This window comes from Lissotriton helveticus, chromosome 3_1 (genome assembly GCF_964261635.1).
Source record: "Lissotriton helveticus chromosome 3_1, aLisHel1.1, whole genome shotgun sequence".
Classification (NCBI taxonomy): Eukaryota; Metazoa; Chordata; class Amphibia; order Caudata; family Salamandridae; genus Lissotriton; species Lissotriton helveticus.
This window is the reverse complement of record NC_136061.1, coordinates 1,595,535,476-1,595,561,148: the sequence shown is the minus strand read 5'-3', so window position 1 is coordinate 1,595,561,148 and position 25,673 is coordinate 1,595,535,476. Positions and strand designations below refer to the sequence as shown.

Below are 25,673 nucleotides of genomic sequence, written 5' to 3'. Positions count from 1 at the left end.
TAGGAGAGGCCTTGGGTTGTTTTGCGGACTGTAATTTTGTGCATATTTGTAATTTTACCAAGTATAACTGTTGGTTGCTTTGTGGCAAAGCTTCTGTTAAAGCAGTAGGCCAGCATTTTTTCTGTGACAAGCCAACGATAAAGGATGCAAGAGCTCCAAGAAGAACTGCAGAGCACTCGAGAAAACCTGGCGCAGAGACCCAACACCGGACAACATGACTGCCCTCAAGCTCGCCACCCGAAAACACCACCAGCTGATCCGCGCCACCAAGAAAACCGCATTCAAGGAACGACTGGACAACAACGCACACAACAGCAAGGAACTCTTCAACATCGTGAAAGAGCTCTCCAACCCCAACGCCGGAAACAACGACATCACCCCTTCGCAAGACCTCTGCAACTCCCTCGCCTCCTACTTCCACAACAAGATCGCGGACATACACAACAGCTTCAGCACTCAACCAACGCACGCCACGACCGAACCACCGCCCCCCACCACCACCCTCCGCGCCTGGACCCCGATCAGCACCGAAGACACCATCCGCACGATGAACTCCATCCACTCCGGATCTCCGACAGACCCCTGCCCTCACCACGTCTTCAACAAGGCCGACGCTGTCATCGCACCCCACCTGCGGGACATCATCAACACCTCCTTCAACACCGCCACCTTCCCGGAGAGCTGGAAGCACGCCGAACTCAGCGCTCTACTCAAGAAACCATCAGCAGACCCCACCGACCTCAAGAACTACCGCCCCATCTCGCTGCTCCCGTTTCCGGCCAAAGTCATCGAGAAGACCGTCAACAAGCAACTGGCCGCCTTCCTTGAGATGAACGGCTCCCTCGACCTCTCGCAGTCTGGCTTCCGGGCCAACCACAGCACCGAGACCGCCCTGATCGCAGCTACAGATGACATCCGAGCCCTGCTCGACAACGGAGAAACAGCGGCCCTCATCCTCCTGGACCTCTCTGCGGCCTTCGACACTGTCTGCCACCGTACCCTAGTACAGCGCCTCAGCAACGTCGGAATCCAGGAGAAGGCACTGGAGTGGATCACCTCCTTCCTCGCCGGAAGGACACAGAGAGTCCGCCTCCCCCCGTTCAGATCGGAGGCCACCGAAGTCATCTGCGGCGTTCCCCAAGGCTCCTCGCTCAGCCCAACTCTCTTCAACGTCTACATGAGCCCCCTCGCAGACGTCGCACGCCAGCACAACCTGAACATCATCTCCTACGCCGACGACACCCAGCTGATCCTCTCCCTCACCAACGACCCCGCCACCGCCAGAGCCAACCTGCACGAAGGGATGACAGACGTAGCCAAATGGATGTCGAACAGCCGCCTGAAACTGAACTCGGACAAGACGGAAGTCCTCATCCTGGGATCCTCACCCTCCGCCTGGGACGACTCCTGGTGGCCCCCCGCCCTGGGCAGCGCACCCAAACCAACTGACCACGCACGCAACCTGGGCTTCATCCTGGACTCCACCCTCTCTATGACCAGACAAGTCAACGCCGTCTCCTCGTCGTGCTTCAACATCCTGCGAATGCTACGCAAGATCTTCTGATGGATCCCCACCGAGACCAGGAAGACGGTCACCCAGGCCCTCGTCACCAGCCGTCTGGACTACGGTAACTCCCTCTACGCCGGAACCACCGCCAAACTCCAGAAGAGACTCCAGAGGATCCAGAACACCTCAGCACGACTCATCCTGGACATCCCCCGCCGCAGCCACATCTCCGGACACCTGAGAGACCTGCACTGGCTCCCGGTCAACAAGAGAATCACCTTCCGGCTCCTCACCCACGCACACAAAGCCCTACACAACCAAGGACCAGGATACCTCAACAGCCGCCTCAACTTCTACGCTCCCATGCGCCAGCTTCGATCAACCAGCCACGCCCTCGCCGCCGTCCCCCGCATCCGAAGAGCCACCACAGGAGGAAGGTCCTTCTCCTACCTGGCTGCCAAGACTTGGAACTCCCTTCCGACCCACCTCCGCCTGACCCAGGACCACCTCGCCTTCAGGAAGCAGCTCAAGACCTGGCTGTTCGAGCAGTAGCGGACCCCCCCCCCAGCGCCTTGAGACCCTCCGGGTGAGTAGTGCGCTATACAAATGCTCTGATTGATTGATTGATTGATTGATTGCTTAATTGGACGGTATTGTGATAGCTGTACTATATCTGTTCTGGTATTACAAAAAGCTATGAAAAGGGCAGTAGTCGTGGCATATTTACGGTGTTATGGTATGTGCAGGTGTAAAGCGCCTATTCACCATGTGTTTATCCTTGCATTAAGCAGGTGTGTTCCACCCTATGGAAGATTGTTAAATTGAAAAGCTAGGTCTTCAGCATTTTGTGGAATTCAAGAAGAGAGGAAGTGGCTCCAAAGTAGAGTGGGTGGCTATTCCATGCTATAGGAGTGATGTATGATAATGCCCATCCTCCTGATCTGGTTGTGTGTGGGCAAGTGATGTGGGCGAATGGGAGTCCTGTGGAGCAGAGGTCTCTGTGTGGTTGGAGGAAGGGGATGCGACTGTTCAAGAACATGTGGCCTAAGTGTAGTGCCTTTTTATATGTGAGTGTTGGGAGATTGATATAATTGTATTTGTGTATTTGGAGCCAGTGGAGCTCCCTTGGGAGGGGTCTGATTGAGTTCTAAGTGCGAGGTCGAGAAAGAGTCTGGCTGACAAATTCTGGATGGTTTATTATCTTCTATGAGATGCTTGGTGATCCTGACATTGAGGGTGTTCCAGTTGTCCAACTTGCTGGTGACTAAATTGTGAGTGACAGTTTTTCTAGTGTTGTTTGAAGATCTTCCTTAGCATCTTCAAGGTGTGGACGCAGGATGCAGTGAGAGATGTTGACTTGTGCAGTCATGTCCATTATGCTGCTGAAGATTATTCAGAGGTTACTGGTATGGGTGCTGGGAGTGGGTTTGAGTTCCACTGGCCACCAATTGGAGTCCAATGGTGAGGTGTTCTTGTCGAATAGCACTACTGCTGTCTTGGTGGTGGTGATTTCAGACAGTTTTGGCTTTCATCTCGTTAGCAACCTCTATCAGGCGGAGAACTTGTTTTGTGTTTGGGGTCTTGTCCAAGTGGAAAGTATGAGTTATGTGTTATTAGAGTACGAGAGGATGTTGATGTTGTTTGATAAATATACGTTAACGAAAATAGACCTGTAAGTATGACTTGTTAAAACATGTTCACAGGAATGTTGCTACATGGAATCAGCTGTAATAAGCAAGTTACCCTACTGTCACAAGCCCTAAAAGTAGAAGGTTTGCATTTAAGAATCCCTGCAAGGGCTCTCACGGAGGGGTTCCATATTGTTTTGCCAACTGTAATTTTATAAATGTTTGTATATCTATGCATTTATCAGTGTGTATGTTTTAAATTACTTTTTACATTTGGGCTGACAGCTTTAGCTGTCTGCCTGAAACAGGCAATAAAAAAAGATGGACACATATATATAGTGGGACTTTGGGTCTCCCTGTTCATCCACTGGTCTCTTTGAGTGTTATTCACATTCTGTTTAACCAGCATAGGCATAGAACATTGCGCAATGGGTCAACTCACTTCAGCCATTGGCTCTATTGCCCTGTACCCTGAGTGATGGCATTTTTCTCCTGTTCACATGTGATTGGTGCCAGATATTGTCCATAGTGATTCAATGTTTTTACATTTCCAAGTTAACAGTCACACTTAAAGTCATCATGCCAGCTATTTTGGATTGGTAGGGCAATTAACGACAATACACAATACAATCCCCAGATTTTCCATTCACTGCACTATTTAATTTTTCATTTATTCTTAACGGCAACATTTCCACCGAGTTTATGCACTAGAATTTTAGTTTTTTCTACTTGCATTCTTCTGATTATTATTGTATATGCTTGCTGAGTTTATGTTGGTATTGATGGTTTATGGGTCAGTAGATGAATGTAAAAAAGAGTGAGTGGATGGATGAATGGATGCATGAGTACAAGCATGGGTGAAAAATTACATGTAAGATTATGAATTGAGTGCCTAAATTCACTAGTAACTGAAGAGGCAAAAAAGCAAGACCTATTGGCATTGCAAGTGCTTGTGGCATGATCATCAATAGTTTTCTTAAACACAGAGCTTAGTTATTTTGATTTATATATGACTTGCTTCCCTAGTTTTAGGCATCGCACAGAACAGTTTTTTTTGCACAGAGGTTTTATATACAATATTGTGTTATAGTTTGTCTTCTTGGCTGTTTTTGTGAGGTTTTCCGATTAGAAAAGGAAGATAACAAGTCAAAAAAGAACATAATTCTCTTTTTCAGTGTAATACTTTTTGAACATCAGTTGTTCTATTTCTAACATTTGGACAACAAATCCTTTGTGCCCAGAGAATTCCTGTCAGGGATGTGTTTGTCATATTCCACCGAGCAACCCAAAACATACTATACTTCATTTCCGTCAGATTTGATTCTCTTTGCTAGACTTTGCGGAATGGAGTTTGAGCATTACATTTCAATGTTAATTTCCTTTAATCAAGAACTATTTTAGTGGCAAAGGAAGTTCTCCATGATTCTATTTAAGCAACGAATAGTAGACTTGTCTTCAGGTTACACAATGAAAAGTACTTTAGATGAGGATAAACATCACCGACAAGTTTTTCATATGCACAAAAAAAATCTATAAAATGTTCTTACCAAGCACAATGGCCAACATCTGGGTGGCCTTCTTTTCCTTCTGTTGTGAGAGTTTCCTCTTACTCAGGGTCTTAAGTGATGTCCTTGTTTTACCATTGGGCATTGCTTGGATCTCAAAAGCTTTTGCAGTCTTTGGGTTATCATTGGCATGCCCATTCTTTTCAGCTTTCACAGGACTGTCTGCTGGGGAGGGCAGGCTGGTGTTGTTGCACTGGTTTGAAGTGGCCGGCACGGCAAGCTGGTGGTTCTCAGGAGACATCTCCTTATTTTTACTTTTCTCTGGGGGTGAGGTGCTGGACAGCATCTCCATTTCCATCTCTTCGGGGTGGTTAACTGCCTCCTGAACAAGGATCAAATAACCAAAAAATAAAGCCAGTTAAATTAAAAAAAGACTTATGCAGTGAATACAAATAAAGCTTGTGATCATATACCAGAATTAGTTACATCCAATTGATTGCCTATTAGATATTAGAATTAAAAAAAACATCTGTATAAGAGGAATTACTGTTTAAGTATGAATCTCGAGATTTGCCATTTAGAGGTATGTGCAATGCTATGAAGTTTGATCTTAAATACAATGACCCTCATTTTTATGTTGGGCGGACTGCCACCGTCAGGCCGTCGGTGGTGTTCAACCTGGCACCAAGGGCATCGGTCCGACCGCCGGATAACAACACTGGCGGTTGGAGCGATGATGTCAGGGGGAAAGACTGTTACCTCAGACAGGCTGAAGGAGCCTGTTGAGGCAGTGATCAGACTACTATCTCTACAAAGAGGGTGGTGCCTGCGCAGGCACCATCAAAGTGATTAGGATGTGGCCAGTGGGGCACATGTGGTGAACCCCTAAACATCCATGCATCATGTGCCAGGCACCACATGGTGCCTGGCACAATGTGCATGGAGTTTTTAAACATGCCTTTTCTACTGCAGCTTGTGATGCAGCCCTTTTCCAAGCTGCAGCACAAGTCGCAGTAGAAAAAGACAGTTTCCAACCACCTACACAGCTGCCTTATCGATTTGTGTTATTGGCAGTCTCATTCCCGGTGCCATGGCGGTCGGACACTCGTCCAACCGCCATCGTAATGAAGCCAATTATTGTTTTATTCTGTTCCCCAGGCTATGATTTTAGATGACCAATATTAATGCGGCTGGCTACATAATAAAACACATGATTATCCAGTTCCTCCCCGGAAACATTTGCTTAAAACATACATTGCAACCCGATGCTAAGTTGCCTTTGATATTTCTTTTTCAATGTTTGATAGAGATAAAGCTCGCACAATTTGTTATTTCAAAAACATGAGAATAGTTATTTTCACTAGGGCAGGGCTGCAAGTTGCCCTAGGTCCACCAGGGGTGTGTGGATGTACCTGCACAAAAAAAGATCTATGTGGTCGTTTGATAATCTCTGTAGTAATCCACATGTTTCCAGAAGTTCTAGGTAAGTTATTTATTCAAATATACAATTCTACACATTCACACCAACCACCATAACCAAGTCCACTCTCCAGCTGATCCCAATCTACATCCAGTGGGGCAGATTTATGTTAACTGGCGCATCCCCAGGGATGCGCCAGTTAATGTGCGCCACAGTGCGCCACTGCTCCGCCACCCATGGTGCGCCGCATTTACAATGCGGCGCACCATGGTGCAAGGCAGTGAAGATGCGTGACGCATCTCTCGGCGCACGGGCGGCGCATTGCAGGAGTCATGTCGCAAGTGCGACATGACTCCTGCAATGCACAGGGGCCACCTGTTCAATGTATGGTGCGTCACCCTTACGCCTGCTTCAAGCAGGCGTAGGGTTTTGACGTAGAAAGTGACTGAGTGAAATCTCATAGATTTCACTCAGCCACTTTTAGGAGGCGTTCCTGCACAGGAACGCCCCCCCCCCCTGCGCAGGAACGCCTCCTTATGGCGCAGGGGTTTCCAACGTGACGCATCTCCTAGATGCGTCACGTTGTAAATAGGGTGCATTGTTTGCGCCGCCGTTGCGTCACATTATGTGACGCAATTGCGGCGCAAGGAGGCGCAAGAGCCTCATAAATCTGCCCCAGTGTGTTTAAAATGCAGACATTCTTATTGATAACACAGTCAACAACCATTGTATTATTATGGTGCTACACCGACTTAAGGAAGAATATAACATATGTATAATAAATCGGTCTAGCGTTTCTTTCAGCCGAAAGACCGTAAAACAAATACACGCTATTAGATAATAAAACACAATAAGATACACAAAAGAAGGGAACGGCCATACAATCAATAACCTGATCCTAAAATTGCCCCACTTTGGTAACCAACATTTAAAAAAAATCTACAGTGTAATTAAAAAAAGAAAATTGGTTGAAAGGTCAACAAATGGTCAGAACAAAATTGGGAATCGAACAATATCATTACATTTCTTCTAAAATGCACTTAACTATGGGGACAGAGTAAAAAACATCATTATTTATATGCATCTAACTTTAAGTTCATTGGATCCATAAAAATAGAAACTGCTTCCTAAATATAGACTGCTTTAAATTCTTTCCTCCAGGCTAATACAGTGTATTTGACTACACTTGTGATAATTGGCTCGATAACTAACTGCACTTGCTGCAACTAACTTGCCAATTTCATATGTTCCAAATATAGGAAAAGTCATTTTCTCCTTGATGTGAAATATAATTAAACTTTATCGTCATCTGCCCATGGCTTTGACAGTGAGTGACACTCTCGGCAGAGTGAGTTAACACTTTTTAAATGACCAGCTCACAATTATTGACTGAAAGTCAGTGAATATATTGAGCAGAAGGGCGAATAACTGATGTCAATGTCTGGCAACACATGGACAAATATTTATTGGCACACGTCCTCCTAAATCGCATCCAAGAATGGCAACTCAACATGTACACGCTCTCACTAATTATAGAATATAGACAAACGTAAGTAGTCAATAGCAACATTTTAAGCAATCTGATTAAATGAGCCAATATCAGCATTCCATGCTTGCTGTTAGTTGCCAAATGGGATAAATGAACCTGACCCGACCACACCTGCATAGACTGGAATGCTGTGTGTTCCAAATGCTTGTCCAGTAAGACTCGAGGAAAACACTGTGGGCCTCATTTATGATATGGTGATATGTCTGTGTGATACGGTGCATTCCTGTCGTTTTCCCCTGCGCTGGCACACAATGGGCAGGCACCCTTGCACCAAATCAATCAATTCAGGCGATAGTCTCTTTCTAGTGTACTGCAGAATACAGCACACATAACAAAAGGAAAAAACGAGGAGAAATAAAAATAGTAATTTCTCCTAGTTTTGCCTCCTTAACGCCACCCCAGGGGTGGCGAAAGATTCTGACGCATTTCCAGGTCTATGATTTCTCGTAAATCTGGGAATGCTTCATATTCCTTGGGTGTTGCGTAGGAACGCCCACAGCAACACCCATGGAATACCCATTTCACGCAGTGTTCTGCGTGAAAGGGGCACATATTTACAAGGCCACGTAAAGTGGCTTCAAGTGGCTTTGTAAATATGCCGGGGCACATTGCACCACCGAAACGTCAAAAAAGTGACATCCGGTGTTGCAAGGGGCCCTCTGAAGGAGTTGAGCAGAGAGGGACTGACAAGATGCTGTGAAGAGTATAGACTCTATCTAGAAAAGATGCACACTGATGAATAATTGTGTGCTGATTCTCAATGAATGTCGGAATTGTTATGATGTTAATAACATGTAGACAAAATTATAGTGGTGGAATTGCAGCTAATGTATCTATAGGTGGTTTTAGATCTAGTTTTAATCTGAGATAGGCGTTAATTTATTTGGGGCATGCTGTGTGGGTCATCTTCTCTTAGCAGGCATTGCTTTGAGATCACTTTTTGTTTTTGTTTCGGAGAGAATCTCTTCTTGTTGTCTAATGGTAAACGATCTTGAAATTCATGAAATTTTGCAATCATATTACCCACAAAAATTGTTAATGGTACATATTTCACTGGTTGTTCAACTTTGCTACATCATGTTGGTTTGTTCAGATGTTCACATGTGCTAAATCTTTTATGTTTACTTTGTTTGAGTAGAGGCTGGAATGTATAGTTTGGATCCAGTTTTTTGGTGTAAATTGAGGAGTATATTGTAGGACACAGAGGATCTCAAAAGAAGGCCTCCTGCTTTACCAATGGGGGCTGTTGGATTGTCATTAGGTCTTGCTTGGTACGGTTGGGTGAACCTTGTTGCATCTTAGTAGAGGCTGTAGTCTGGGAAAGTTAAATCTTGCTGTCGTTCCTATCTCATATGAACATGTCTGCAAAATGTTCTTTTTTACCTGAAGAGAGTCATCGCCGCCTTGATTGTGTCCGTTTGACCCAACCAGGAGAGATTGCGGAAGGACAAGAGTGATGTTTTATCTTTGATGGCATCCATATATGTTTCTGGTTCAAACTGAAGCCGGTGCTGATGAGTTCAGAATAAAGAATGCTAAGTCATAATGTGTGAGAGGAGTTTCATTTGAAATTATCGAGTTGGAACAGGTGTCTCAGCATAATCCAGTTGGTGATATTTCCATTTTCCCTAGTTTAACCTTTTATCCTGAAAGAGACACTCATATTGAGTTTTTGAAGCGAGCGCTGATGATTGTCGATAAGTAAAAGGATGCTGTTGGAGTAGGCTGGGAGCTTATATTTATGTAGTTTAAATCTGATGCCATCTGTTTCTTAGTCACACCTCAGTCTCTGTAGGAAGCTGCTTGGCAAGAATGATCAGGAGATGTGTGAGAAGGTATCCGTGTCTCCCTGTAGAGTTTAAATCTGGATCAGAGGATCCCTATTGTGAGACAATTACCATAGAGAGATGTAATGTAATGTATACACTTCTTAAACTATTAAGCACCGCGTGAAGACAGGCTCCAATTTTCCAACTATTAAGCACAGTTTTAAGGCTAGCGTATTGTGAAGAAAAATGTTGCTGTCTGTTGGAAAATGAAGTCTGTGATTTAACTGGTGACCAGGAATGATTATTTATATGTAAGAAACTTCAAATGAAAGACTATGTGTCACTGTTTTAGAAAATGTTTGCACAATAAAAAAATGAAAAATAGTTTTCAATAATAGCGCTATTTGGATCATTTATGCTTCCCCCCCAAATACGGAATCCAAATTTTGGATCCTGGAAAATTAAAACTATTTCTGGGGGAGATCGTGCTACTCAAGCAGTATGAAGAGGAATTCAAATTCAAATTCTGCTCTCTCCTTCTGTTAAAGATATGGGGGCATATTAGCAAGAACCTCGTTAAAATTATCGCTGTTTTATATTCTATTGGAATTTTATAACGCATATTAGCAAGCCAATTATTGCTGTTTTAGCGGCAGTTTCCTGCTGCTAAATTAGCGATAATTTTAACGAGGTTCTTTTTAATATGTCCCATGGTTTCTGCTTAGAGACTTCTGTCACGAGGCGTATCTGCTCTTGACAAATATGACTGATGGATCAATGATGGTTACATTGGTTCAAGTTGTTTCATAAAAATCTTTGCAAGGATCTTACATTCAGCATTGATCAAGGAGACAGAGTGTTCGTTTTTGTCAGTTCAAGGTCTTTATTTGTTTTTAAATGAGAGTAGGAGTTGCTTCAATAAGTGCCCCTTTTGAATTTTGCGGATATGTGAAATGGGTAAACAGTAAATGACGTTTTGGTGACAATTTGCCTTGAAGAGACTGGTAACACTTGGTTCAGAGGCCATCAGAGCCTGGTGCTTTTCCTATTTTTGGGCACTTGTGCTGGCTAAACTTTCTGGTTTCATTATGCCAGCCCCAAGCTGTGGTAATAGCTAGAGGTTGTTTATTAGCAGTGGAGGGGAAGCAAATGGCAGGTTCTTCCTTTGTTTTTGATCTTTTTCTGTTTAGGATTTTATAGAATTTCTAAATATCCAGAACCAGAAAGAAAGGATTATAAGCGCAACAGTATCTGAGATGTTCTATCAGCCCTCTTCTGAACACCAGGCCAGAGAGTGTGTCTATAAAATGTATTCTAAATATTGTCTAATCAACCCGTGTTAGCAAACCCCCACAGTTAAGCCCTGTTCTCAGTTGCAGAGCAACACTGCACCAAAAAAGTCAATAAGGGTAGAGAGTGTAAAGTCTACATAGGCCATGTTAAATCCGTATAATGGCCTTCTACTAGATAATAGGGACATCTCTGCCTTATATAATTGATCATGTCAGGAACGTAGGCCCCCAGCAATCACAACTGGCAGCCTTAAGCAGCTGTGAAATGTAGATGAAAAGCCACCAATGGCATTCCTCTTATTAACACGGGTCATGACTTAGCATTTGCTAACGTTTACCAAGTTGGCTCAGGTCAGTAATAGGGCTGTGAAAAATGTCATTCTTTACAACCATTGCCTATGGCTGGGTCTAAACTGGGGTGGCGTGGTGAGCAAAAGAACAATGGTTTTAACCCAGATCTCTTGACTGGGGGAGAATGTTTGATTTGATCCGCATCCATCATCTGTGTGTCTTTCTCTTTCTTGCTTTAAGTGCGCTGGATATGTCCAGAAGTGGGTCTCTGGCTCACTGTGCCACTGGATTCAAGCTAGCCTGGCTGATGAGGGGTGCTGCCCCGAAACCGGTTCCAGGATGCTTGTTTCCGGCCACGGGAGGACCAGGCTTTGCAGTTTGGGCCGATTGTTCCCATGAGGCACAGGGTCAAGACTGATTTGCATATGGCGGGGTCTAAACTGGGGTGGCATGGTGAGCAAAAGAATAATGTATTCAACCCAGATCTCTTGACTGGAGTGAATGTTTGATTTGCTCTGCATTCCGTCCACCATCTGTGTGCCTTTTGCTTTCTCACCCGAAGTGCGCCAGGTATGCCCAGACGTGGTTCCTGGGCTCACTGTGCCACTGGATTCAAGCTAGCCCGGCTGATGAGCAGTGATGCGCCGAAACTGGTCCAAGTATGCTTGTTTATGGTCCAGGGAGGACCTGGCTTGGCAGTTCGGGCTGGACTGTTCCTATGAGGCACAGGGTCAAGACTGATTTGCATGTGGCTGGGTCTAAACTAGGGTGGCATGATGAGCAAAATAACAATGGATGTAACCCAGATCTCGTGACTGGGGGTGAATGTTTGATTTGCCGTGTATTCCATCTATCATCTGTGTGTCTTTTGCTTTCTTGCCCTAAGTGCGCTGGGTATGCCTAGAAGTGGGTCCTGGGCTCACAATGCCACTGGATTCAAGCTAGCCTGGCTAATGAGGAATGATGCCTCGAAACTGGCCCCAGGATGCTTGTTTCTGGTCCATGGAGGACCTGGCTTGGCAGTTCGGGATGCAATTTTCCCATGAGGCACAGGGTAAAGACTGATTTGCATATGGCTGGGTCTAAACTGAGATGGCATGGTGAGCAAAATAACAATGGATTTAACCCAGATCTCTTCACTGTGGGTGAATGTTTGATTTGCTCTGCATTTCATCCATCATCTGTGTGTCTTATGCTTTACAACAACACATTTTGTAACAAGACTTTGTCAGCTTTGTGGTCATGGTGGCTGAGACTCCACTTTCTCTTGTTACAGGTCAACTTTTTATTACACTAATAGTGAATATTGTTATATTATTCACTATTAGTGTAATGCAAAACTTAGTACAGTTAGCTGAAATATGACCCTCCCTTGTTATGTTATGTTATGTTAGGGTTTTTTTGTAAAGCGCACGTACGCCCGTGGGCTTCATGGCGCTGTTGAAGTAGGAACCTAACACAACAACTTACTGAAAATAAGCCTTTCTTGCAGCTGATGTAAGTAAAAAATGCTTTTAAATGTATGTTGTGTGCATGCTTGCGGGTGAGAATGTGATTACAGGAGGATGTGTGTCTGTGTGAATGTATGTGTATGTGTGAGCATATGTGTGTTTTGTAGAAGTAAAGCTAAAATGGAATGTGATGCCACATCTGTTACCCCAGGCATTTTGGAGAAGTGACGCCCATGTTTACAGTGTTGGAAGCTACCAGTTTTTAAACAAGAAAAGCAAATAAGGATTCCTGCAAATGTTTCCAAATCTCTGCAGAGCCTGGAGCGCTTCTCTTGACAGTTGTTTCTTGCCAGCAGGGCCGGATTGGCCGTAGCGGGCATCGGGCATTTTCCCTGGAGGCTAGAAGGGTGGGGGACGTTTTTGCAGTAGTGGGGTCTGTTTTTTGTTACTGGGATCAGGTTTTGCAGCGTTGCTGCAATATCGGTCCTCAGTAACAAAAGTAGCAGTGCTTCACACTTGCAGATCCCCTCCCATCCCTGGGCTGGTTCTACAAAACTGCCAGGGCTGCTTTGGGTTCCCAGTCCAGCCCTGCTTGCCAGTTCCAGGTGTTCTTCCCTCATAAGGGATGTACCACGGTGGGGCTTCAGGCAGGATGAAAGGGGTCGAATGCTGTTCACTGCCAGCAGTAATTGTGTTTCCAAGCAATCCTGAGTGACAGAGTGCAAATCAATTCCCTGCAGTCATATGTCCAATAGATCTTCTATCTGTAGAGAATAGGATAGAGGTGTTGCAAAACTGCTTCTCTGTTAAATCGGAAACCTTAATGAAGGGCAAGCTTTTTTTTTACATCTCCCCAGTATGCAGGTGAAGTTTAACATCTGCAATTCCAACTTATATATACAGCAACTTTCTAAAGTTCCTTTAGAACACCATATGAATAAATAAAACCATATATAATAGGAGTGGCATGCTCAACTTTGTAGACACCGGAACATTTTACCACCAATATCATTGGAGCACAGCTAGGGATAGCTGCTTTACTTGGATGGCCCCTGCAGCCGCAGCTGGCTTCCCTCATGGTGTGGTAGCAGGCATTGCTCCCACCCTGAGAGAGCAGCTGTTTTCTGTTTGTTCTCTCTGGGCGGAAGCAATATGTGTTTTGTTTTCCTTCGCGCAGGAATGTGGGCAGAGAAACAGCTCAGAAGTCTGCTTCCTGCCATTGGGAGCATGTTTAAATCTCCCACCTGGTTGGAGCAGACTTCCATGTTTGCTCCCATCTGGCGGGAAGATTTACAAAAGCTCCTTCCAGACAGAAGCAAACATATGTTTCCCTGCCCACGCTGGTGCAATAAGAGAAACTACTGTGTGCCTAGGGTGGACTCCTTGGGCCACAGCAAGTGAGCATGTGCCTCCTCACTTTTTAAAAGTAATTGGTTCCCTTTGCCTACAAAAATTCAGAAGGAGGGCCCTACTCACACCCCCTCCCCAAATATGTTTTAACAAAATGGTGGGTTTCTCACGGGATAAAGGAGGTAGGGGTCGGGGTAGCATGTTGTCCACAGAGGCCTGGTCGGTGTGCGTTGGTGCAGCATACACGTCCACTGAGGGTAGCCCTCACCATGCATAGTTTTGCCAGCAATTATGTCATTTCAGAAGTCATCTTGATGTTGTCAGTTATGTCATAGATTATGCCTTGAGTGATGCAATATGTGAGGTCATAAGCAGTGCATGCTGAAGGTGCAAGTTATAGTTACTTCAGTTAAATATTATTGGTGAATTTCAGTGTGTTTATAGTGTAAAATGTAACTTTTAAACTGACATTTTCACCTAACTACAACATCAATTTAACCTTTGTTTTTTCAGTAGATATCTAATGTTTAGTTTAATGATAAGTGAGATATTATTCTAAATAACTAGAGATAACTTTAAATATTGTTCTATATTCACTGAATTTCTAGGGTGTTGTTAATGTAATGTAACATTTTGTTACCATATGTAACTATGCCAATACCTTTGCATGCATAGCTTTTGCCCATGTGCAGCATCGGGTTGATCTCAAGACCTGGCCTGTGACGTGGCCCTGCACCCAACCCCCAAGAGTAGCCAATCCCCTGATGTGCACGACCTTCAGCTGTGCACTGCATGGGATTAGGCGCAGGACCTGGCCTGTGGGCAAGCCTTGTACCCTACTCTTCGCATGTGCTCACATCCTGTTGTCCATGTTGTGGATTAACCATAGGGCCTACCAGCTTTACAGAGCCAACCCGCCACAGATATTAATGCCACTCTTTATTTTATAATTGTTTTGTGATCCTGTGGGATTATTTTGAAAGCCACTGGGGCCCCCAGTTTTTTTGTAATTTGGCCCCATGAACCACAAGTTTCAGGGGTCAGGAAAGCCCATTATACTTTATTTGTTTTACATTTTCAGAACACGGGGGCAGAGTCACGCTGTCTTATAACAGCAACTGTACCATTTCTCTTTGTGCTGCTGCCAGCCAATCAGAGCATGAGCTCCCAATTATGCCATAAAATATGCCATGAGATATGTAATGTGTGAAGTAGTTAGCAGTGTATGGGGAGGATGTGAGTTATAGTTACTTTAGGGCACCAGACATAGGTACTTGACATAACTATAGCTGGTGAATTTCTGTGTTTGTTTTGTTTAAAATTCATGTTTAAACTGACAGTTTAACCTAACTATAATGCTCCCTTTAAGGTTTGTTTGTTTCAGTACATTTCTAAGGTTTTTAATTATAAAATAAGATATCATAAAAAAATCTTAATTGTAACACTACTTTAGCCTTTGTTTTTTCAGTAAATTTCTGTGTTTTTCATTAATGTAAATGTGTTTTTTTATGTAAAGTAAAATACCCATCACCTTGCGTGGTATGGGGTTAGGGGCCCAATGTCCTACTGCACATTGCCTTCTGCCATTCTCGCTGTGGGTTCACTGGCACCCAGGCCCTACACCCATCCCCATACGGGTGCTCAACTCCCTTTTTGTGGGGGGGTCCCTGGATCCTGGACCAGCCTTAGTGAGATTTGTCATGGATCTGCAGCAAATCCCCAGGGGTGTTGCACTGAGCATCACTATAGATCCACAGAAAGCACCACTCCCCCATCCCGCCAAACATTTTTTTTATTTGACCCCAGGAGCGGTCTCCGTGGAACCCTCCCTACAAGGCCCAGGGGGACAGAGAATTCTCCAACCTACTTATATCTTATTTTGTTTTATTTTGTATGACTCGAAACACAGTCTCAACTCCTAAGATTGAAGCTGCAACTTTTCCTTTAGATTGCGGGCAGCCATTCACAATTCATAGTTGAGCATGTTGATCTGCGGATCTGTCATGGATTCACCGCGGATCCTCAGAGGCATGAATTATACAACGTTTTTAACCTTAATTTCTCAAAAACTACTGAACAGATTTACACCAAATCACAAAAGGCATGGTTTCTGGACCAAAATCTAGCTTTCTACCAAATTCAGTGAAATTTTGTTCACCTGTTTTGGCTGTAGCTGTGTCTGCTTTTCCTAAGGAAAAAATAATGGGTACACATGTTTTGGGACCACCACCCCTTCCTTTTTCATTCCCTGCTTGGCAGATCACTGCAAAGCTTTCTAGGAAGGAGCCAAGGGGGATAACACTTCTTTTCGAAAGTTTTGTGAAGATTCGTTAAACAGTTCCAAAGTGATTAGAATTAAAAAAAAAAGCGTTTTCTATGGAAACATGACCTGAACTATAACTACCCAGAAACAGTTATAAAAATGTATTAAGGGTACTGCTATCTGTGTTTTTTCCCCCTGGGAAATAAAAAAAACATCCTTCAGCCCCACCGTGCTGATTGCAAATCATGGACTCGTGGAACTCCCAAGAGAAAGGCTGAGACCTTCATACCCTCCTCTCTGACTTGGTATGAGTCACAGAATGCATTTTACAAGTTAGAAAAACCTTTCAGGCATAGCATCTTTTGATTTTGTGATTGCAAAGCTTGTGATTTTGAAAATGGCATGCTTTGTGACTGGAAAATCAGCCTGTTCCGTGCCACCATGATTCTCATTGCACTTTGGTGTTGGCACCTCATTTAATTAGCATTGTCAAAAGGAGCCAGCATTAATTTGCTGTAAATTATGACCTGACTGATACATATGTTTCCAATTGCACATAAACAGAAGTTTTAAGGGTTGTGTGTAGTTATCCAAGGCATCAATTTCTAAGAGGTCCTCCCTTTTTCGAAAGTATTGTGCTCAGTACTGCATGTCAGAGGGCCGTCATGCGACGTCACGCTATAGAATAATTGAGTTGTATTTATATATCGCTTAGTACCCCTGAAGAGGCATCAAATGCTTTTTGGCAAGTAGCTAGCTACTCCGGAACCCAAAGATGATTAGTGGTGGGTTAGTATAGGGAAGTATATGTTAATTGGAGCTGTGGGCATGTGAGTCAGTTAGTTGGGTTGAATAGGATAATGGTGGGATAGAAGAGGGGATGGTCTAAAAAGTGTTATTTGGGAGATCGTAGTAGTAAGATGAGGTTTGGGATGAGTAAAGCAAGAGAGGGGTGAGTTTCTAGAATGAGATTAGAGAAATCATAGTAGTAAAATGGAGTTTTGGATACATGAGGGATGAATTGAGAAAGCATTGCCAGATCGCAGTAGTAAAATAAAGTTTCAATGATGCCAAGGAGGGATAGAGGGGAGAAGAGTCTAGAAAGGTTTATTTCGGGGATCACAGTAGTAGAATGAGGTTTGTGATGAGGCAGAGAGTGAAGGTATAGTATATATTAAGAGAGGCATAGGGTGAGACAGTAGTGCATTGGAGAGAGTCTAGGCTTTCTGTTCTCTTGTTCTTATTCTAAAGTTAAGTAATACATTTATAGATATATAACTACATAGAAAGGGTATACATGTAACATGTATTTTATTTTTCTTCTTCTTCCACAGTGGGAGTAAAGTAATAAATATATAGAGATATAACTTCATAGAAAGGGTATACATGCATAAGAAAGAACGTATATTGAGATTTAAAGTTGTTTTTGTATAAACTCAGACTTTCAAGTGTAGCTGTACATGAAGCTAATTTATTTATTCATTTGTTATCCTTTCCTCAAAATTTCAATTGTGAAGCACTTGTAGTTAAAAATGTTATGAGCTTTTACATAGTTTGACATGTGAATAAAAACAAGGACCCATAAGCATCTAATCAAATAACTTATATGAACACTATGCAGTGACTTATAAATATGTTAAGTATAGAATGATGCACATATATTTCCTATACGTATTGCACAAACTTAGACTTTCAAGTGTTGCTTTACTTGAAGCTAACATTTTTTAAATAATGATTAAAATATATATATGTATGTATATATGTAAATATATACATTAAAAATTATGATTGATATATATATATATATATTTGCTTTTTGAATTAATTAGTTTTCACAATATTTAAACAGAGTTTCTTTCTTTGCAACCTCCTTGAGGCGGTATGTTTTTAATAAGACAATGGAAGCACGCAGAAAGCTCCTCTCTGGGGGCGCAAGCGATATACCTCTTATTTCAAATGTATTATTGTGTTTGTACCATCCAGTGTGTTAATTAATTGTCTCCACGGGCCTCCACTGCAGCCTGACCGGCAACATTATAATTTACTGTTATTTGTGCCTGTGGAACGACTAGTTCCTCCCGGTCCATTTTGTTAATTGTTTCCACGGGCCTCCGTTGCTCACGCTGGGCATCTAATTACGAAGGCTGCCAGTGGTCTCCTTTTCTTTCTCCACTCCCTCTCTAAGGGGCACATGCATCATTGGTTTTTGCATTCGCAAACGGTGCGAATCGCAAAAAGTGGCCGTTTCCGAATGCAAAAACCTTTTTTGGGATGCATAATTTTTTTTCATTTTTCTCAATTTATGAAATCGCAATTTTTTGCGATTTCTTAAATTGCTATAGCATTTAAGAAATGGCAAATTCTGCGATTTCTTAAATGCTATGCATGATTTTTTTTAAATTGCGAATTCGCAATTAGGAAGGGGAAAATTACCATGAAGTAAACCTTCATAGTAATTTGCGAAAAGTTTCAAAAATGCACAAAAGTGCATTTTTGAAACTTATATTTTACACACACACATGCCCTTGGGACATGTGTGTGAGTAAAATGTACTTACGTGACATTTCAGGGGTGCAGGGGTGGGTCCTTTGGACCCCCCCTGCACCCTTGAAATTGCATTCTCATTTTGCGATTCCTTAATTGCAAATTCGCAAAATGAGAATGCCTTCCCATTGATTTCTATGGGCCTCTAGGCCCATGGGAATCAATGTAATGCGATTCCTTAATTGCGAGTCGCAATTAAGGAATCGCAAATAAAGAAAATTAAGGAATTGCAAAAACTTTTGCAATTTCTTGATGCATAGGATTTTGCAATTCCTAAATTGTGATTCCTTAATTTTCGCAATTTAGGAATCGCAAATTCCTAAAATGATGCATGTGCCCCTTAGCCTCTCTAGGTCTCCGTATCGCTCTTGTTCCCTTACCTCCCCCTGTGCTTTTTTCTCTTCCTTACTTCTTTTCCTTCCTCCGAGTCTTTACCCCTCACCATGCCTCCATCTCCCCTTTATTTCATTTACACCCTCATTGACGTTATCCCTCCCTGGCTTCACTTCCTCCTTCCATGCATCTGTCTCTTCTTTACTTTCTTTTCTTCCTCCATGCCTCTATCATGCTCTTCCTTCCTTTACTCCTTCCATGCCTCTACCTCACACTTGTTTCCATTTCTCCCTCCATGACTCTCTGTCTCAATTTCTTTCTTTTACCTCCATGCCTCTTCCCCTTGCTTCAACACGCTCTCCTTTTGTCCCTCGTCTCTTGCTTCCTCTGATTCCTTTATTACTCCCTCTTTTCTCTTGTATCTACTTCCTGCAAGCTCCACCTTCTGCTTTCATTGCATGTCCCTGTCTTCCCATGTACAAGACAAGGCTTCCCCTTCCTCCAATAGTTCTCCTGGCCACTGAGTTCAGTCACTGGAAACATGTGTCTGGCGTTTGCCTAGCTTCTGTACACAAAGCTGATCATTATAGAGAGAACGTACACAAACCGCAAATGGTAAAAAAAAAGTCAAACAATCAAACTTTACCTGCTAAAAAGGAACAAAAAAGCCTGCCTAGACAAACTTGTGATAGGTTTTAAATAGTTGTAAATTGGCAGCGAAGCGAATAAAGAGCAGGTAACACTCTCATGCACCTGGTGTGGAGTGGGCCCTGCACATTCCTCTCTCTCGACATGCCCCTTGGCTCAATTTCCTGCCTTGCAGAGTTTGCTCTTGGGCTCATGAGCTACATGCTTCAGGCTCTGAGCATTTCACAATTCACAATAGTTTATGTGGACCCATCAGCCTATCGCTATTGCAACATATTTTGGGCCCAATGCAAACAAGAGAGGGTGTTTCTCCTGTAGACAGACAAGACAACGGTGTGTGCAGGTAAGACAATTAGAAACCTTGCTCGTTGCACTGCAAAATATGCACACTACGGTAACTAACCAATTTTATTTCTGTAAAATATGGAGTATTTTTCATGTGTTTTGATATTTCAAGCCTACACTATCACAATTGCTTTATACATCAACTTACTTCATCTTACTTGCTTTAAATTGCAGGATTTTCCCTCTCTTTTTTTCAAATGTTCTCGGGAGAGAATCCCCGAACACCCTTTATGGCATTTGCACTTACTCACTTCTCTCGCTCACAACACAATATACATCAACAACTTTTATGCCCTACCACTTTTAAATGTCACCAGCCGCCACTAAGTATGGTGGTGAACACCCCTTTGCCACACTCACTGCCAGATCACCTGCTGGCTCAATTTTTCTATCCCCAGAACGAAAGGGACCAAATCGAATAGAACACCGGCACAATCCACCAGACAATGGTCCAAACTGGACCTCACAAGCTGGAAAGGAGCCCTAGACAATTCTGCCCCTAGGCACCTTCAAGGAATGGATCAACTAGAAGCTAGAGATGCTAACTTCCAAGAATGCTTGTAGACCTCCCTGTGCTAGAAGCTGTACCAAATGGTTCTCGCCTGAGATAAGAGAGCCGAAGAAAAAATGCAAAAGACAGGAAAGAAAATGGAGATGCCAGTATGATGAAGATAGTAAGGAAAGCTATAACAAAGCCTTGAAAAAGTACCAGCACGCAATCTGGAGCACCATGTTAAAATACTTTGCTGACAGGATCAGTCAGTCCTCACAATCCTTCGAAGAAACATGTGCCTTTGGCAATTCTTTACTAAAACCAAACATTGCAGGTCTGCGCCCCCCCCTTCTTCAATGAATGGTGTGAGCAGTTGGCCAATCACTTTTTAGGAAAGGTCAGACTTATTTATGATTCCTCGTGAAAAACAGCAGGTCTCCTTATTAAAACCAAAAATAGTGATATAGTTGAAAAGCCTGCTCTTGAACTATCAGAATTCCCAAAACTGACTAAAAAAGATATTCTGAGGGCAGCAAACACGCTTAAATCGGGATCTCCTCGGGATCCGGCTCCCATAGACGTCTTACTGAAAGCAGGAGAGGCTGTCATATATGCCCTAAAGATCATCTACAATCTATCCTTGGAGAGCAGACGTGTTCTGGACACATGGAAACTTGATTTACCGCCCTCTTCGAAAAGCTGCTAAATGGTATTCACTCTGATATTTTGAACTCTAACAATTTGCTGCACCAGACACAGAATGGCTTTCGATATGGCTGCAGTACAGAGTTAGCCCTCTTACTGGCCACTGAGGACCTTAAAAAGACACTGGACCATGGTGGGTCAGTTGCACTCATTCTTCAGGATTTGAGTACAACTTTTTGACACAGCCTCTGGCTCAATTCTTTGTCAGAGGCTAGAAGAAATTGGAATCACGGGATTAGGATTAAAGGGGCTAACCTCGTTTTTAGCAAAGATGAGCTTTCAGATCAGTAAAGGGCCCCTCTTTACGCAACGTCAGGTAAACAAACATGTTTAGCACGAAAGCGTGTCTTGCATCCACACGTACCTTTGGCCCTATATTTTTTCTTTATATTGAGTATCCATCTTTCTGTCCCAGTTCCCACAGGGTTGAGTGACTACAAACTGCAAAATGTGCTGCCTGGTGAAGCGTGAAAATGTCACCGAATAGCTGTACTATTGTGAGTGCAGTCCCAGGGTGCTCTGGCACTGTAACGCTTGTGAGAGATTCAGTCATTACTACCACGCTCATTTCCAGTTACAATTACGAGAATGTATCCTTCATCTTTGAAAGATTTAACAGCTGTCAGCACTGTTATTGCACTGAATCCTTCAACATAAACTAGTGCATCCAATTACAAAAAGAAGTGAACAACCTCATTCGTTACAACAACTTGATTTGTTGCCCCAATGCATTTCGGACCTCCAGGTCCTTCATTTGGGGGGCATTCCTTTTGTTGTACCATTGTTAGAAATACGGGTCTATAGTTGGCATTTTGTTCAAGGTAAGGGAGTTACACACCCAAGATTACCCCTGCTCACCCCCTTGATAGCTTGGCACGAGCAGTCAGGCCTATCTCAGAGACAATGTGTAAAGAATTTGTAAATAAACACACAACACAGTTAAAACACTACAAAAGGACACCACACCAGTTTAGAAAAATAACCAATACTTATCTGAATAAAACAAGGCCAAAATGACAAAAATCAAACATGCATAAGCAAAGATATCACTTTTAAAAGTTTTAAAATAGTTCAGTCCATAGGAAACCATGGATGCATCTCTTTTAGCACAAAGTACCTGGGATGCGTCAAAATCAAACACAAAAACAGGCGCAAGGGAAGTGAGGCACTTGAAAAGCAAAGAGATGTGTTGGTTCCATACTCCCAGGGGAGGAGATGCATTGGTTCCTTACTGCCAGGAGAGGTGATGTGTCGGTTCCTTGCTGTCAGGTTAATGTTGATGAAGAACTTGGTGCACAGGTGAGATGCCCCGAAAATCCGGAAGCGATGGGTCGATGCGACAGCAGTGAAAACATGCGCTGTGTTGATTTTTTATCCGCACAGCAGGTGATGCGCCAATTTCTTCAGCTACACAGCAGGGCCTGCGTTGGAGTAGCAGCAGGTGTCGTGAATGTCAGAGACACAGTGCTTAGGACTCCGGCCACAGTGATTTTTTAGCTGCACAGCAGACACTGCGTCGATTCTTCGGCTGCACCACAACAATGCATTGGTTTTTCAACCGCACAGCGGTGCTGCGTCAGGAAAAACAGGTGCTGAAGGTCGATGTGTGGATTTTCCTCCTTCTTTACAGCAAACCCACCTCCAAGATCCCAGGACTGGAATTGGCACCACTTAGCAGGTAAAAATTCATAAGAAAGGATTTCGGGGGCTGCAGGTGAAGTCTTTGATGGCCTTGAGACTTCTTAACAGCAGGCAAGCACACAGAAGCCATTGTAGAACCTTGGCAAGCCGGATACAGAAAACAAAGTCCAGTCCTTTAACTGCCCATGACAGAAGCAGCAACCAGTAGGCTAGCACACCACGGCTCTTTTGCTTGGCAAAATCTTCTCTTCGTCCAGAAGTGTTCTGAAGTTATGATGTCACAGCTCCAATACTTATACCATTTTCTGACTTTGATGTCAAACTTCAAAGGATAGTCTTTGCAGCCGCGGGTCATGCAGGTACGAGCGGTAGGGCAGTGAGGCCGGGTGGGGGGGTTTCGACAGACAATCACAAGGGAAAATTAAATAAATAATTGATTTTCCTTCATGGTCGTCTGTCGAAATCCCCCCTCACCTGGCCCACCACCCTACAGCACCTACCTGCACGAGGCGCTGCTGAGTATTTTGTGCACAGGACCCTGCGTTTCCCTGACCTGGCTCCAGACACACTGCAGAGGGGTGGAGACAGCTTTGAGTGAGGACAGGCACAGACCCATTCAGGTGTCAGTGACAGCTCCTCCCACCACTCCAGCACAGGAAGACATACCAGCCTAGTGATGGGGCATCATGATATGCAGGGCACAACCCAGCTCCCTTTTTGTGACTGTCTAACGTGAATGCACAAACAGCCCAATTGTCAGTCTAAACCAGACATAGATTCCACAGGCAAGTAGTGGCACTGAACGGTAAAGCAAGAAAATGCCACTTTTTAAAAGTGACATTTTCAAACACGCAATTTATAAACAGTCACTAAAAGATTTATTTTTAAATTGTGAGTTCAGGGACCCCCAAATCTCTATATTTTTTCCCAATTGGAAGTTTCACTCGTATGAGTTTACATGGCAGCTCTAAAGATAAAGTAATGGAGAGATAGTCCTTGCAATAGTACAGAATTAGCAGAATTTCACTACCAGGACATGTCCTTACTTTTCATATACACTGCAAGATGCCCATGGGGCTACCTTGGGCCAACCTTATTAGTGTCTTACATGTAGAATGAGGGAAGGTTTGGGCTTAACAAGTAGGTGCACTAGCCAGGCTGATCTGGCAGTTTAAAACCACTCACAGACACCGCAGTGGCATGTCTGAGACATGTTTTGCAGGGTTACTCATGTGGGTGGCATAATCAGAGCTGCAGGCCTGCAAGTAGCATTTGAATTACATGCCCTGGGCACACACAGTGCACTTCACTAGGGTCTAATGAGTAATCAAATATGCCCATCATGGATAACCAATGAATCACAATCAAACTTTAAACAGGGAGCATTCGCACTTTAGCACTAGTGAGCAGTGGTAAAGTGCCCAGAGTTCAAAAGCAAGCAAAAACAGGTCAGAAAAAATAGGAAGAAGGAGGCAAAAAATTTGGAGATAACCCTGCAAAAAGAGCCAGGTCAAACAACCACCTAGGGATGTAAACACAAAAATAAACCAGTTACTGGTTATCAAACCCAAAACGAACACAACAGAAACTTTGATCAAATCACTAAATTATATCGAGAAACTTCCTTTGTGACACAATACCTTTGCTCACATTTATGACTCTCAACCATTCATGATGGTCAATCATAAAACAAACATGAAACATATGAAAACACAAATACTATATGATGATTGACTAAAGACCAACACGGTCTACCCAACTGAGTGTATCATTAATAGCAGTCGATAGTTTATCACAAAATATATCAAACATGGATAAAGAGGCCTGCTATAGTAGCAAGTGTACTAGCTCAATTCTTACCACACATATAGCAGCTGTAAAAGTACACTGTGTACACAACCGCACGCAATGCGATCAGTTTTATATATTCCTCTCAGATGCTGTCAAAAATATCAATACACTGTAAAACACGTCAATCACAATTAAACTATTATTTATTTACCCTTATGTTATAATACATGGTGACACTTAAGCAAAAAACCTGCAACTCAAATATGTTTTCATAGGTGTTGTGTATTACCCACCATACTATTCAATGTATAGATGTAAAACCAGCATTTAACAATAAACACTCATCTCACATGCACAACTCATGAGGAGGTCGTACAAAGTGTAATTTGCAATAGAGAAAGTGTATAACAAAATCACCAAAGTACTTATTGAATATCAATGTCAAATTATAAAGTGTGTAATACACCAAAAGCTGTGAACTGCTCCACAGTGAGAACTCTTGTCAATGGTCAAAGCCGAGATGATAACACACAATAAATGTGTACTATAATTGTGCATAGCCCAGTTACACCAAGAAACATGTCATCTCAATGTGACTGTTAATCCTTTTTCTGTTTAAAGTATTCAGACATTTAATCCAAAATATCTCTAATTACAGAAGAGCCGGGTCTGGTGGCTCAGTGGACTAATGCATCCACTGCAGGGGCCTGTGTTCAATCTCATGGTCACAGGTTCAAATCCCGGTGGGTCCTCTCAGCCTTTCATCCATTTGAGGTCGATAAAATGAGTACCATTGAGTTGGGTAACAATAAACAACTGTTATTCAACGCCAGGACACCTTCGGATAATCATCCTTTTTACAAATACACTTGTTATGTTATATTTGTGCCTCCTGCGGGGTCAACAATTTCCAATAGTGAAATTGCATTTGAGTATCATTATGTTTATTGTCCTTAAAGTGTACTGCCAAAATAGACTTGCTGTTGCAATTTTAATGTTACTCTTGTGTTCTGATATTCTAATTTTGATCTCGGGTTCAATTTTGCCCCCCGTAAAACAGGTTACGTGGGCAGTTTACGGCGTAGATGCAATTTTTGCTATTGCAGGTATCATTGTGATTCTTGGAATTGGGAGACCATCGGAGCATT

The 25,673-nt window shown here is 43.1% G+C and overlaps 1 protein-coding gene across 1 annotated transcript in view; it reads right to left on the bottom strand.

The window, feature by feature from the left end:
• Positions 1-25,673, bottom strand: part of DRD2 (dopamine receptor D2) — a 1,149,771-nt gene that overhangs the window by 22,851 nt on the left and 1,101,247 nt on the right. Inside the window, exon 9 of the mRNA XM_078682355.1 lies at positions 4,683-5,022. Within this exon, the coding sequence (XP_078538481.1) occupies positions 4,683-5,022 (340 nt within the window). The remainder of the gene's footprint in view (positions 1-4,682; positions 5,023-25,673) is intronic.